Genomic DNA, 14927 nt, shown 5'->3' with positions numbered 1-14927 from the left:
CATTCAATACAAATGGGTTCAATAACACAGCCAACCAAAGTTTTCACAAGGTGTCTTAACTGATAAAACATCTTTACTGCCCCCACAAAGAAAAGATCACAATCTGACACCCCCCCAAACTGAAAAATGGCATTCTATAAAATAATCACAGCATAAAACTGATCAAATCCCAAACCGTTACTTTACGCCACCCCTACACTGTGATCAGAATGGTTCAACCCAAAAACCTTAGCCAATCACATTCATAACCATCATGGAACGGAACTTGAATTCTCAACAGTTCATGATATGAGAGCTGACAACCAACAGCCGGTAGAGGGGAATCACCACACGAGCGTTGAATGATATAAAAAAAAAATGTAATACCTTACCAAGAATTACATCCATTATTCCAAGTAAAAATACTAACAAAAACATAACCAACAAACCCCCTGAAGGTTTTAGACTAAATGCTCAAATTGAAAACAAAGCCCTCGTTGTGTTCACATTGAGAGCGATGCTTTTACTGAGAACACCCACCATACAATAGTAGGTCAAAAGGTCAGCTATGTCAAAAGAGAAGAGACGGGGCCGGAGGGAGAAAACATTGAGGAAAAATACAGGGACACCAGGCCAGAACCGCTGGGTAAAACAGTTCCTGCCCTGTAGTCTTAATATAACAGTGGGGTTAGTGTGTGTTCACATTTGTCTGAATGTGAGTGTATTTATGTACTAGTGTGTGTGTGTTCATTTAAAAATGTGTGTATTCCTGCGTTAGGTGTTCCAGTGTGTTCTCAATACTCAGTGGCGGCTGTCTGTGGACGGAGAGCGAGAGCCGCGAGACCTGGAACGAGACCTGGAAGGTGCACGCTGTGCAGGGGGAGGGGAGTGGGGAGAGGCAGACTTGCTGGGCTTGGATGGCCGTTTAGAGGAAGAGGAGGTCTCTTTGGCCCTAGGGGGTGGGGAGGCGGGGGCAGCGCCACCACCTGCGCCTCCACGGGGGGCTGGGGAACCACTGTGGGAACGAGAATGAGAGCGGTTGTAGTCCCTCTTGGGGGAGCGGGATTTGGGGGAGTGGGACCTGGAACGACGGGGGGTCCTGGAGCGGGACGGGGAACGGTTACGAGAACGGGAGCGGGAACGAGAAGAGCTCTCGGAGCGGGAACGACTCCTGGAACCCCTGGAGAAGACAAAAGAGAAAAGGTCAAACCAACATTCAGTCGTCTCTTATCACGTCACTGAGGCCCTATTCAAATGCTCTGATAATGTATTCTGCCCTCCTCAGGTACTTAGAGGAAACACTAGTAGAAACATCTAGAAGGGATTATTCTCCAGACCACTCACCTCTTCTTTGCTGCCTCAATCAGCTTGATCTTCCTTCCATTGATCTCCTTGCCAGACAGCTTCTCAAGGGCGTTTTTCAGATCGCTGTAAGAGGCGAACTCAACCACCCTGAAGACCGACACGACAAAACAAGGGGTCAGTAGGACACAACTGCCATGGTGGTTTAATGTAAAAAAGTTATTAGGAGGAGTATGGATGTCGGCAAGTCTACACGTACAGAAAGAACAGCTGGCAGAATGGCTTTTATTCTTACCCTTCGTTGAGCTTGGGGCGGTGGGCGTCGGCGAACGTGACTTCCCCAGCCTGTCTCATGAAATCCTTCAGGTCCTACACAACGACAGGCTAAGTTAGGACCGGAACAGGACAACAGACTCATCATAATGCATCATATTCACCAAAGAGAGAAAAGGTTAGATATCATAGGAGGAACTAGAGGCTAACCGATGACGAGAGGGGTCCAAGAACCTCAGATGACTGGCTGCCTGGTCCAGCAACAAAGTCATGGTGTTCAAAAAGGAGTTGTTCCAGTTACCAGTTAGGTCTGTGTGTGCATGTTGATGTGTGTAACCAGCCAAATTGACAGAAGCTGTTCGTAAACGCCACACTTCCCTAAGAAACTAGTTTGCAGCGAGGCCAAAAGAGCTTGGCAAAAGGAAAATGTGAATAAAGTCTTCCCGGAAGAACATAAAAAAATAATCTCTAATTGGTTCTGTAAAATTGAGGAAGCTAAAAGACAAACGTTTGGTTGACCTAAAAATGTATCTTTGAATTTGGAGTTAAATTTTTTCATTCTTGGACCCCGCTCTCTTTAAAAACAACTACACAGAATAGTCATGAAGATAAGTAGAACAGCCTGAATGAGCAGCAGTGTTCAGCAGCATATTGAATAAGGTTGTCTCTGGCTAGCTAGGAGCCGAGGGCACAGGACTCCCTGCCCCCTAACGCCTGGGACGGGTACCCTGTCTAGGGCTCGGCACCCCCCTCAGTCTCAGTACAGAGGAAGAGAGGAAACCAATACCTGTGACCCCCTTGGAGCGGGGCCGCAGCAGGCTCTCCTAGTCCATCATACCATAACCACCTTGATCGCACCTCGTGATCCAACCTTGACCTCTCGTGACCTCGCTCAGCAGATTTTATCCACCTCTGGGCACCTCTCGCGATGTGCGGACGGAACCACAGCACACGGGGGTAATTGGGGGGGGGGGGGGGGGGATATGGATCGATTGAAGCCTCTCAAATTTACGAACCACCATGGATCAGACCAATACGCCAGCCACCACCATCATCATCATGAACACCATCATCGACTCTTTCTGCCCATCTGCCTCTCTGTTTGCGATTTCTCCCTCTCTGTCAGCACAGCGCTCCCGCCGTTGAACCCCCCCCCCACCACCAGGGGGGGGGGGGCAGCGAGTGCGAGCGAAGTGGCCGCCAGCCACGCCAGTGCTTCTAGAGCAGAGTGGATAGTGGGACCCGGGGAGGGGCGGGACCTCACCCCCAACCAAGCGAGGAAGCACTCATACGACCAGCAGGAGGATACCAACTAGGAGTAGGCCGACTGGCACACTGGCTGGCACGACATGGCTCAACCCAGAGAGAGGGACCCTGATTGGGTTAACTCCACCATAAGAGCTCTCGTCCAAACGACACAACAGTCAGGCTGGCAAATAAAGGGGTGAAGAATTGGTTAAAATTTAAATAAATAAAAACAGACAAATTAGTTTGTTTTTCCCTCTCTTTTGTATATCTAATCAAACTGCATTCTTTAGATGCAGCAAATAGCTATGGCTGGTTATTTTCACTGGAAGCTCTCAGGAGAGAGCTGGATAGGCTATGTATTGAGAGCTCTTTATAGTTAAATACTTTGTAAGGAGAAATGAGCCCAACAACACATTTAGCTAGTGCTGCTGATTTTCATATGCATTTGCTCTCAGTCCATTAAAATATTACCACATTCTCTCCAATAAATGTAGGTAAAAAACATGATTGAATGAATTTGTCTTTACCTGGAGTGAACCAGGCAGTTGCCTTGAGATCATCACTAGTGAAGGTATAAGGTATAAAGCCGAACATTGTCGCTCTCTCCCTCTGATTACTCAGCACCTGGTGTTGTTACTAACAGGCAGGTAAGGTAGATGGGTAGACACGCCCAGGTAAGGATCTCACCTGCCAGCTGACGCGAGATGACAGGTTCTCCACGATGAGACGGTTCTCCGTACGCATCGGCGGGGGGTTCCTACTGTGGTGGGAGAGAGAGCGAGAACAGTATGAGAACCTTGCAGATGATCTAGAACCGTGGTTCCCTTAGTGGGCTAAAACCCATTGGCCCAATACTTTTTGCTGTGGAGGGAGAGACAAACAGTAGGAGAACCTCAGTGCTGATCTAGGATCAGTGCCCCCCCCCCCCCCGTCCACCCCCGTCCACCCCCCCCCCCCCCACTCCAACATGCTTATCGGATCCTAGATCAACACTCCTACTCTGAGATGCTACATGTATACGGGACCATGATTCTGACTAGAAATAACAGATCAAATACTACAACAGGGAGTAGAATGGATGATCTGAAGAGCAGTGTTGGCCCCCCACTGAGCTGATAGTTTGCTGGCCTCCTAGATAAGGTTGGCTTTATATCCATTGCAAATTTCCGAAAGGTGCTTTGTATAGACAGAATGTTGAATAAACTGCCATTTGAACTTACTCTGCCGGTTGTCCACTGGGTTGGTTGGTCCTTATGGAAATTTGAGACAAAATATCCACAGGAAAGTATTATTAAAACAGACTTTTTAAAATGCTGGTACTGGCGTTGAGATTTCTATCACCTGGCATATGCATGCGTGCCTCGGTATGAATAAAACCATGAAAGCACAGAAAGCTGCGTTTTGAAGTTGGTTTAATAATATTTTCCTTGGGGATATTTTGTCTAAAATGTCCACTTGTAAAGGGACAGTTCAGTCTTCTGGAATCTGTTAGCGAGGAGCGTGGAAAGTCCCCACTGGGATTCGTAAGAGGCTAGCTGATCATATTTAAGTTCACGTACCTCCGACTATCCTGGGAGCCACGGCCGTAGCGATCTGGGAAGCGGCCTCCACCACCTCCTCTGTCGCCACCACGTCCCCGGCCACCACGCAGGCGCACACGGGCGTGCTCAATGGTCACCCTGAGAGAGAGAGAATACAACCCATATTTATGTTTATTTATTTTCCCATTTGTACTTTAACTATTTGCACATTGTTACAACACTATATATATATATATACATACTATGGCATTTGAAATGTCTTTATTCTTTTGAAACTTCTGAGTGTAATGTTTACTGTTAATATTTATTGTTTATTTCACTTTTGTTTACTATCTACTTCACTTGCTTTGGCAATGTTAACATACGTTTCCCATGCCAATAAAGCCCTTAAATTGAAATTGAATTGAGAGAGAGAGGGGGGGGGAAGGGGGAGAGAGAGAGGGGGGGGGGGGAAGGGGGAGAGAGAGGGGGGGGAAGGGGGAGAGAGAGGGGGGGGAGAGAGAGGAGAGAGGTGGGGGGAGAGAGGAGAGAGGGGGGGAGAGAGGAGAGGGGGGGAGAGAGGAGAGGGGGGGAGAGAGGAGAGGGGGGGGGAGAGAGGGGGGGGGAGAGGAGAGGGGGGGAGAGGAGAGGGGGGGGAGAGGAGAGGGGGGGGAGAGGAGGGGGGGGAGGAGAGAGAGGGGGGGGGGGAGAGGAGAGAGGGGGGAGAGGAGAGAGGGGGGGAGAGGAGAGGGAGGGGGGGAGAGGAGAGGGGGGGGGGGGGGAGAGGAGAGGGGGGGGGGGAGAGGAGAGAGGGAGGCCTTAAGACACAGAACAAAGGCCTTTGCAAGGCTGTTATTACATTTGAGTCATTTAGTAGATGCTCTTATCCAGAGCGACTTACAGTTAGTGACTGCATACATTTTCATATAATACCCAAGGACTATTGATATATGGGCCAACGTGGTGATATGTAATATCCATCATGACCAGCGATAACACCGCTTTACCTCTCATTGCAGAGCTCCTTGCCATCCAGTTCATAAACTGCATCCTCAGCATCCCTAGGATCATCAAACTCCTGGAGAACAAAATTAAATTATTAAATTAAAAATTTAAATTTAAATTAAAAATTAAATTAAATTGGTCATTTAGCAGACGCTCTTATCCAGAGCGACTTACAGGAGCAATTAGGGTTAAGTGCCTTGCTCAAGGGCACATCGACAGATTTTTCACCTAGTCTGCTTGGGGATTAGAACCAGCGACCTTTCGGTTACTGGTACAACGCTCTTAACCACTAAGCTACCTGCCGCCCTTTACAACATATTAGAACATTCAGACTATCTATTATAGACCTCTCTACAAGGTTTTCCAAACCATGTAGTTAGCCAAAATAAAAATTAGCTAGCAAGTAGATTTCGTAACTGAGGGTTTATGCCATGTGCGTCATTGTGTGTGGACTGACCACAAAACTAAAGCCTGTATGCGCGTTCACACTGCACTTAGCCCGGAGCTACGGACAATACAGTGTGAAAATACATTGTGTAGGTGTGTGTACTGACAACAAAACCAAAGCCCCTCTTGAGGTCGATGTCTCGGATGCGGCCGTATCCTTTGAAAAACCTCTCCACGTCCTTCTCTCTGGCGGACGGGTTCAACCGGCCGACAAATATGCGGCAGCCACTCATTCTGAATGTAGGATGTTTATCTGAAAACAAAAACAGTAAAAGGAAGGGGAAAAAACCTTTTGATGACAAATATTTATGTAGTTACAACTTCGTGGCAGCTAACTCCAGACGCGCACACCAGAAATATATTCTGCGCACACCTACATCATTAGCAATTTCAGCTAACTAGAATTGCATAGTTCACAAATTGGAGAATTTAAAATGTCGACACGTTTTTAGAGAAATAAACAAATATAAAGCCGCGCAGTCCTGTATAACGTTAGTCATCCCGGAGAGGTATCAAAACCGAACATTTATCGTGACCTTAACGTTAGCTAGCTGCGACACAGTCATCGTGCATATTTTGGGCCTTGTGATTGCATTTGCAATCGCAAGATAAACAACAAACCTTAGCTTGTTAACTACATTGTTTCCGACTGGCAATACTAGTGCAATAATGCATTAACATTAGTTACGTCCATTTAAATTGTACACACACATTAATTTTAACATACCTTTCTGTGTTTTTTCTTCGGAGAGATTGTCTTGCCGCTTACTGCCTCTTAAAAACACAGCGAGAAGGACACAAAATGGAGTCCGTTTTCTCTCTGCGTTTCAATGACACGGTGCAGTACTCTCTAGCCGCTAGATGTCACCCAATCACAAAGCTCTTCTTCTTCTTCTTCGATGAGGTTTAACGGCGGTTGGCATCCAATAAATGTTGCATTACCGCCACCTACTAGAACATTTTAGTCATTTAGCAGACGCTCTTATCCAGAGCGACTTACAGTTAGTGAGTGCATACATTTTATATACTGGCCCCCCGTGGGAAACGAACCCACAACCCTGCCGTTGCAAGCGCCATGCTCTACCAACTGAACTACAGGGGACTAGAGTATAACTCCCTTATACTTGCCATAAAATAAAAAATAATATTACAACAAATACCCTACCATCCAACCCTAACACTCCACTCACAAAATCAATAAAATAATAAATACCATACTCCACTATTTAAATGTATTTAGTCCTACTTCAGGCCAACAGCCTGAAAGGATGGAACACCACCACTTAACACACCCTGTAACTCTACTGATGTCATGTCTCGCACACCCAAATACCTCTCTGCAGCTGCCACCACAACCTCTATTTTCTGCGACTTACGTTCCATCCCTGCAGTACAGTTGATAACCATTGCTATTAATGCCGAAAATCCAATCATACTGAAACATACACTACCGTTCAAAAGTTTGGGGTCACATAGAAATGTCCTTGTTTTCGAAAGAAAAGCACATTTTTTGTCCATTAAAATAACATCAGATTGATCAGAAATACAGTGTAGACATTGTTAATGTTGTAAATGGCCATTGTAGCTGGAAACGGCTGATTTTTAATGGAATATCTACATAGGCGTACAGAGGTTCATTATCAGCAACCATCAGTCCTGTGTTCCAATGCCAATTCTGGCTCTAACCATTTACATTTACATTTACGTCATTTAGCAGACGCTCTTATCCAGAGCGACTTACAAATTGGTGCATTCACCTTATAGCCAGTGGGATAACCACTTTACAATAAGTTTTTTTTCTTTCTTTCTTTCTTTGGGGTGGGGTAAGGGGGGGTAGAAGGATTACTTTATCCTATCCCAGGTGTTCCTTAAAGAGGTGGGGTTTCAAATGTCTCCGGAAGGTGGTGAGTGACTCCGCTGTCCTGGCGTCGTGAGGGAGCTTGTTCCACCATTGGGGTGCCAGAGCAGCGAACAGTTTTGACTGGGCTGAGCGGGAACTGTGCTTCAGCAGAGGTAGGGGAGCCAGCAGGCCAGAGGTGGATGAACGCAATGCCCTCGTTTGGGTGTAGGGACTGATCAGAGCCTGAAGGTACGGAGGTGCCGTTCCCCTCACAGCTCCGTAGGCAAGCACCATGGTCTTGTAGCAGATGCGAGAATAGAAAGAGGAGTGGGAGGCCCCGGTGCACAACTGAGCAAGAGGACAAATACATTAGTGTCTAGTTTGAGAAACAGGCGCATCACAGGTCCTCAAATGGCAGCTTCATTAAATAGTACCCGCAAAACACCAGTCTCAACGTCAACAGTTAAGAGGTGACTCCGGGATGCTGACTTTCTAGGTAGAGTTTCAAAGAAAAAGCCATATCTCAGACTGCCCATCTTAATCTTTTATTTTTATAGGCCAGTCTGAGAAATGGCTTTTTCTTTGCAACTCTGCCTAGAAAGTCAGCATACCGGAGTCGCCTCTTCATTGTTGACGTTGAGACTGGTGTTTTGCGGGTATTATTTAATGAAGCTGCCAGTTGAGGACCTGTAATGCGCCTGTTTCTCAAACTGATGGTTGCTGATAATGGGCCTCTGTACACCTATGTAGATATTCCATAAGAAATCAGCCGTTTCCAGCTACAATAGCCATTTACAACATTAATAATGTCTACACTGTATTTCTTATCAATTTTATGTTGTTTTAATAGACAAAAAAATTGCTTTTCTTTCAAAAACAAGGACATTTCTAAGTGACCCCAAACTTTTGAACGGTAGAGTATATCACTTGTTGGTTTATCCCTCTGTACAGGTACAGATCTACTACTCACATCACTTCTCTCAGGATCCCTCTCCCTTGACCCATCTTCCTCTACTTTCTTCACTGCCTCAGCATATGACAACTTCTGCACTACTCTAACCCTGGAAACCTCAACCTGCCTCTCTTGCACGGGACATTGCTGATCCCTAGCCCCATGGGCACCCCTATAATTAACACATACCACTACTTTCCCCAATTCTACACATTCCTTTGTCTCATGCCCTTCCACACACTTCTCACACCTAGGTACCTCCCTCCTACACACTGCTGCCACATGCCCATAAGCTTGACACCTGTAACAACGTAATGTATTCGGCACAAAAGCTCGTACAGGATAACTTATATATCCTAACATCACTTTGTCGGGCAAAGACTCAACATCAAAACTAAAAAGAACAGACAATGACTCTTCTGTTTCTCCACTCACGCCACCCTGTCTGCGTCGCACCAAACGAAGAGCATCACAAACACAGGGAATCTTCCCCTTCAGTTGGTCAGCTTTCACATTTACCGCTACCCCAGTAATCACTCCTTTCAATGGCGCCCTTTTCTTCAGAGCAAAACAATTCACATCTCTTGTCCCCAGTCGTTTAACGCGGATCGCCTGCTCCCTCTGACCAGCAGAAACACAAACAATTATCACCAGAACACTTCTGGTTACCTTCACCGATTCCACAGCATCCAACTCTAGTTTCACCCTCCCTGAAACTACTAATGGATCAGCCAAAAGGCAAGGTTCCACTTTTCCCAAAAACTTCACTCCTACTGTCACAGACTCATCTTTATCCTGACCCTCGTTGCAAGCCTCGGGGCTCCGAGAAATTCACAGCACCTACCACCTCCGATACTTCGCCCTCATTCACTTCCATTTCTCCTCCTGTCTTCAACTCACTCTGCTTACGCTTTCTACCATTCTTCTTTAACAATCTCCTTTTTTTTCCCGCCACTGTTAACCGACTCAAGCTCACCCTTTCCCCCCCCTCTCTCTTAGACCTCCTCTGCCTCTTTTTCCCTCCATTCCTCCTCCGTATTCCAAGTATAACTCTCCTTATGATAATACTGCTCTTCTCCTGACATACATCTTGTTCTTGCCTTGTCAAGAGACGCCATCTAACCGGCTGTCACAATCTCCTTACAATCAGCACGAACCCCTCGGGATGTAGCGCTCAACAGTGCATCCCACTTGTAAAGCCAGTCACAAGGTTCACATTCTACATAAAATAATGGTTTGTGGTGGTCGTCACAGTACAGGGTGAAAATGGCATGGCGCTTTACAGGTATATGGTGCTGTTCACTGTTAGTAAGATGCGCAGCTAGCTAGTATCATGATAATATGGCTGATGTTTTCCGACATAAATCTGCCCTACAATGAGGTGTGGTTGTCCTGGAGTGTCCTGGAGGTCACAGTGGGTAGGCCTTCAAGCATCAGTTCTCTACCGGCCTTTCATTCATATGTTTACTACACATGGGTATATCAATCTTTTAGTCTGCTTACTTACTACACATCAATCTTTGGGCCACTGAATAAAAACCCATTTAAACACAGATTTGACCTATTTTAGGCATCAATTCAGGTGTTCTTAAACTGTGTATTCTTCTCTGCTTCCTTCGATGTAAAACATGGAAGCTACAGGTCAGAATCCTCTTATACAGTGGAGGTCCAACCGTTCAGTTTCATTGAATGAAACATAGGTTTAATTAGTTTTATTGAATCATGGGCCGAATCAGTGGGTATAATCAATGATCATTGCCTGTATAAAGGTTAACCCCATCGTTCATCTATTTTATGTTCTGCAACCTTTTTGAGTAACGAAATGCAATGTACACCTGGAACGATCTGGGTAAATCGAACACAAAACCAAGGCACTGTACTTTTGGCCATGCAGTGGAAGTGGAAACCATGTTCAGCTGAATTTGAATTTGTAGTGGAATACCTCTGGCCTGCATTCTTTGTCAGTTTAGAAATGTCAATATGGGCTGTCTCCCAAATGGCCCTTCAGTGTACTACTATAGTGCACTACTTTTGACCAAGATCCATAGGGCTCTGGTCAAAAGTAGTGCACTATATAGGGAATGGGACGCCATTTCGGACACATGCAATATGATCTTCAATGTAAAAACACAAAATCAGGTCTCACACACACACTTCAAAAGAAAGCTTTAATTAGAAATAGTTATATACACATGGTAGAATTAAATTAAACTTTATACAAATATTAAAATACTATCTTCACACCCATTGCAATGTACAGAGGAAAACCAAAACATGAAAGCATTGAAATGCAGAATCAAGAGATCGACTTTGTTGTTATTTTCAAGGAAACAACACCGTAGAACAGCGGTCTGGACGGCAGAAAAATGAAATTTTTTTTTTTATTTTTTTTACACTTAAATGCAACATTTACAATTTCTTACAACCAGAAATAGAAAAGAAAAGTGATTTGTTTTAGTTGCTTAGGCTTTTGAATATCAGTTGCTGAAGAAGCCTTGGGGAGGACAGAGAGAAGAGGAGGATGGACTTTCTTTAGTCGCATCCATAAACAAAAATAAAACATTGTAAAATACACAAGACAGTTGTATGACTAGAAAAGACAAAAGTAAGGCCACTGGAAAACACTGAAGATGTTTCAACACCGTAAAGCAGGTAAAAATGGAGGAAGCTTGCAATGCAATTACAAACAAAATCTAAGTAATGAAAGGCAACATTCTCTGCTTGCGTTTATGAAATAATTGACAATGACAGATGGACAGAGACACAAATAAAATGAAATTGAATGTGAAAAAAGTGGTTCAAACAGCCACTCAACTCAGACCCTGTCTCCTCAACCTAATGGGTTAGGGTGATGACCTCAACTCCCAAAATGCATATGAAGTGGTTTCATCACATACCGGAGGTAAATTAAAGCTGTGCTCACTCAAATTTGAACGGAAACATTTAAAACAAACATTTCAAACAAAAGAAAACGGTTGTTTACAATGCGCCTGTTTTGAGCAAGGATTTTCAGTTGAAGCTTTTTAAAGACGCAGATCCAGAAGGTTCCTAACAGTTTTGAAGCAACTTGTGAACCCAACCTCGCCACACACACACACACACACACACACACACACACCACACACAATAAATAGACTGGAAAAACAAACATATATTACCCAGTCACCAAACACCAAATCAACATGTTTTAACTCCCCCGCTTTGAACAAAACGACAGAACAAGGCCTTAGTTAATTTGACATAGTGCAGCCCTCTTCATTCATGAAACAGTCACGATGTGTTGTTCAGTTCCACGGCCAAATACACACACAGCCGGGTGGCTAGAAGATCCTGTAGCCTCCAAAACAAAGCAACGCCCCAGATAGTCACATCAACAGGGGAGCAGCAGAACACATAACATAACAGATATCAGTTGTTGTGATGAACAGAAAAAAGGCAAGCGTGCCATTAATCTTCTTTAATCATGATAGTACTGCCTCGGTAAGCCTGTCTGTCTGTTTATAGCCCTGCTGCTGGCTCTGGTGACGTGCTCCATCCATCCTACGTGCATTGTGTTCTGGACAGGTGGCGTCACTCCTACGGAACACTAGTCCCTCTGACAGGTGGTGACGTCACTCCTACGGAACACTAGTCCCTCTGATAGGTGGCGTCACTCCTACGGAACACTAGTCCTTCTGACAGGTGGTGTCACTCCTACGGAACACTAGTCCCTCTGATAGGTGGCGTCACTCCTACGGAACACTAGTCCTTCTGACAGGTGGTGGCGTCACTCCTACGGAACACTAGTCCTTCTGACAGGTGGTGTCACTCCTACGGAACACTAGTCCCTCTGATAGGTGGCGTCACTCCTACGGAACACTAGTCCTTCTGACAGGTGGTGTCACTCCTACGGAACACTAGTCCCTCTGATAGGTGGCGTCACTCCTACGGAACACTAGTCCTTCTGACAGGCGGTGGCGTCACTCCTACGGAACACTAGTCCTTCTGACAGGTGGTGTCACTCCTACGGAACACTAGTCCCTCTGATAGGTGGCGTCACTCCTACGGAACACTAGTCCTTCTGACAGGCGGTGGCGTCACTCCTACGGAACACTAGTCCCTCTGACAGGTGGTGTCACTCCTACGGAACACTAGTCCCTCTGACAGGTGGTGTCACTCCTACGGAACACTAGTCCCTCTGACAGGTGGTGTCACTCCTACGGAACACTAGTCCCTCTGATAGGTGGTGTCACTCCTACGGAACACTAGTCCCTCTGACAGGTGGTGTCACTCCTACGGAACACTAGTCCCTCTGACAGGTGGTGTCACTCCTACGGAACACTAGTCCCTCTGACAGGTGGTGTCACTCCTACGGAACACTAGTCCCTCTGACAGGTGGTGTCACTCCTACGGAACACTAGTCCCTCTGATAGGTGGCGTCACTCCTACGGAACACTAGTCCCTCTGACAGGTGGTGTCACTCCTACGGAACACTAGTCCCTCTGACAGGTGGTGTCACTCCTACGGAACACTAGTCCCTCTGATAGGTGGTGTCACTCCTACGGAACACTAGTCCCTCTGATAGGTGGTCTCTGACAGGTGGTGGCGTCACTCCTACGGAACACTAGTCCCTCTGACAGGTGGTGTCACTCCTACGGAACACTAGTCCCTCTGACAGGTGGCGTCACTCCTACGGAACACTAGTCCCTCTGACAGGTGGTGTCACTCCTACGGAACACTAGTCCCTCTGACAGGTGGTGTCACTCCTACGGAACACTAGTCCCTCTGACAGGTGGTGTCACTCCTACGGAACACTAGTCCCTCTGACAGGTGGTGTCACTCCTACGGAACACTAGTCCCTCTGATAGGTGGTGTCACTCCTACGGAACACTAGTCCCTCTGACAGGTGGTGTCACTCCTACGGAACACTAGTCCCTCTGACAGGTGGTGGCGTCACTCCTACGGAACACTAGTCCCTCTGATAGGTGGTGTCACTCCTACGGAACACTAGTCCCTCTGACAGGTGGTGTCACTCCTACGGAACACTAGTCCCTCTGACAGGTGGTGTCACTCCTACGGAACACTAGTCCCTCTGACAGGTGGTGTCACTCCTACGGAACACTAGTCCCTCTGACAGGTGGTGTCACTCCTACGGAACACTAGTCCCTCTGACAGGTGGTGTCACTCCTACGGAACACTAGTCCCTCTGACAGGTGGTGTCACTCCTACGGAACACTAGTCCCTCTGACAGGTGGTGTCACTCCTACGGAACACTAGTCCCTCTGACAGGTGGTGTCACTCCTACGGAACACTAGTCCCTCTGACAGGTGGTGTCACTCCTACGGAACACTAGTCCCTCTGACAGGTGGTGTCACTCCTACGGAACACTAGTCCCTCTGACAGGTGGTGTCACTCCTACGGAACACTAGTCCCTCTGATAGGTGGTGTCACTCCTACGGAACACTAGTCCCTCTGATAGGTGGTCTCTGACAGGTGGTGGCGTCACTCCTACGGAACACTAGTCCTTCTGACAGGTGGTGGTGTCACTCCTACGGAACACTAGTCCCTCTGACAGGTGGTGTCACTCCTACGGAACACTAGTCCCTCTGACAGGTGGTGTCACTCCTACGGAACACTAGTCCCTCTGATAGGTGGTGACGTCACTCCTACGCAACACTAGACGAAAGCGCAGCTGTCTGACCCAAGACAATGCCCTACTTGGAGATGCCACAGAGTGGCAGCAGAGTTGGAGAGGGGCTTCATGCTTAGCTTCATTCAGAGTGGACAGACAGGGTTACCATACGGGCCGCAGGACGTCATCGTAGAGAAAACATGCAGCATACGCCAGCGAACCAAGCCAAGGCCCAAACCAAGAGAGATACTGCTTATCCTCAGAGTAGGGAAATGCACAAGTACAAGTTTGTATCCACAGTCATCATCATCATCATCATCATAATACTACTAATAATAATAATCATAATCATCATCATTAGCAGCAGCGATAAAAACAACATTATGTTTTCCACTAACCTTGCAGTTGGAGATAAAGCCTTTTGGGAGTGTGGTTGATTAGGTGTAGGCCTAGAGAGAAGTGTGTTCTGTGTAACAGAGCTATACATAAATGCCTCTGCTGTGTACATAGTGACACATACACACAGTACCAAACCTGGACAGTACCAAACCTGGACAGTACCAAACCTGGACAGTACCAAACTTGGACAGTACCAAACCTGGACAGTACCAAACCTGGACAGTACCAAACCTGGACAGTACCAAACCTGGACTCTGTGAGTATGTATGCATGTATACATATGTATCTATATTTAGCTGAAACCACTTGATGTCTGCCTGTCTGCCAGCCTGTCTGTCTGTCTGGCTACCC

The 14927-nt window shown here is 46.5% G+C and overlaps 2 protein-coding genes and 1 long non-coding RNA gene across 32 annotated transcripts in view; 1 reads left to right on the top strand and 2 right to left on the bottom strand.

The window, feature by feature from the left end:
- Positions 1-44: 44 nt before the first annotated feature.
- On the bottom strand, positions 45-6582 carry LOC311119387 (serine/arginine-rich splicing factor 5-like). 2 transcript variants are annotated; one of them, XM_084194095.1, is made up of 9 exons: positions 6502-6563; positions 5882-6027; positions 5330-5400; positions 4362-4481; positions 4023-4052; positions 3490-3562; positions 1577-1650; positions 1324-1431; positions 45-1159 (listed from the first exon to the last, which is right to left on the bottom strand). In XM_084194095.1, exons 2-9 carry the CDS (start codon positions 6005-6007, stop codon positions 781-783), a joined length of 981 nt encoding a protein of 326 aa, XP_084050221.1. In that variant the 5' UTR covers positions 6008-6027; positions 6502-6563; the 3' UTR covers positions 45-780. The 2 variants fall into 2 exon arrangements, with proteins under 2 accessions (XP_084050221.1, XP_084050220.1); XM_084194094.1 differs by lacking the exon at positions 4023-4052 and having other exon boundaries at positions 6502-6582.
- A 4139-nt stretch (positions 6583-10721) lies between these two features.
- On the top strand, positions 10722-14366 carry LOC311119389. Of its 28 annotated transcripts, none has more exons than XR_014611946.1 (6): positions 10722-12209; positions 12324-12367; positions 12479-12560; positions 12596-12943; positions 12979-13016; positions 13145-14366. It is a non-coding gene; the product is annotated as an uncharacterized lncRNA (long non-coding RNA). The 28 variants fall into 28 exon arrangements; XR_014611947.1 differs by having other exon boundaries at positions 12979-13019; positions 13055-14366; XR_014611951.1 differs by adding an exon at positions 13055-13092 and having other exon boundaries at positions 12596-13019.
- Positions 14367-14374: 8 nt separating this feature from the next.
- The window catches only part of LOC311119388 (sushi domain-containing protein 6-like), a 51920-nt gene continuing 51367 nt past the window's right edge, over positions 14375-14927 (bottom strand). Inside the window, exons 7-8 of one of the 2 annotated variants that reach the window (XR_014611938.1) lie at positions 14792-14927; positions 14375-14743 (exon numbers count right to left, since the gene is read on the bottom strand). The exon at positions 14792-14927 is cut by the window's right edge and continues 492 nt beyond it. The gene's annotated coding sequence lies outside the window, so the exon portion shown is untranslated. The other variant, XM_084194096.1, reaches the window with a different exon arrangement.

The sequence above is a fragment of the Coregonus lavaretus genome (assembly GCF_964263955.1).
Source record: "Coregonus lavaretus genome assembly, contig: HAP1_SCAFFOLD_1534, whole genome shotgun sequence".
NCBI classification, from domain to species: domain Eukaryota; kingdom Metazoa; phylum Chordata; class Actinopteri; order Salmoniformes; family Salmonidae; genus Coregonus; species Coregonus lavaretus.
This window is presented reverse-complemented; position numbering and strand designations above follow the sequence as displayed.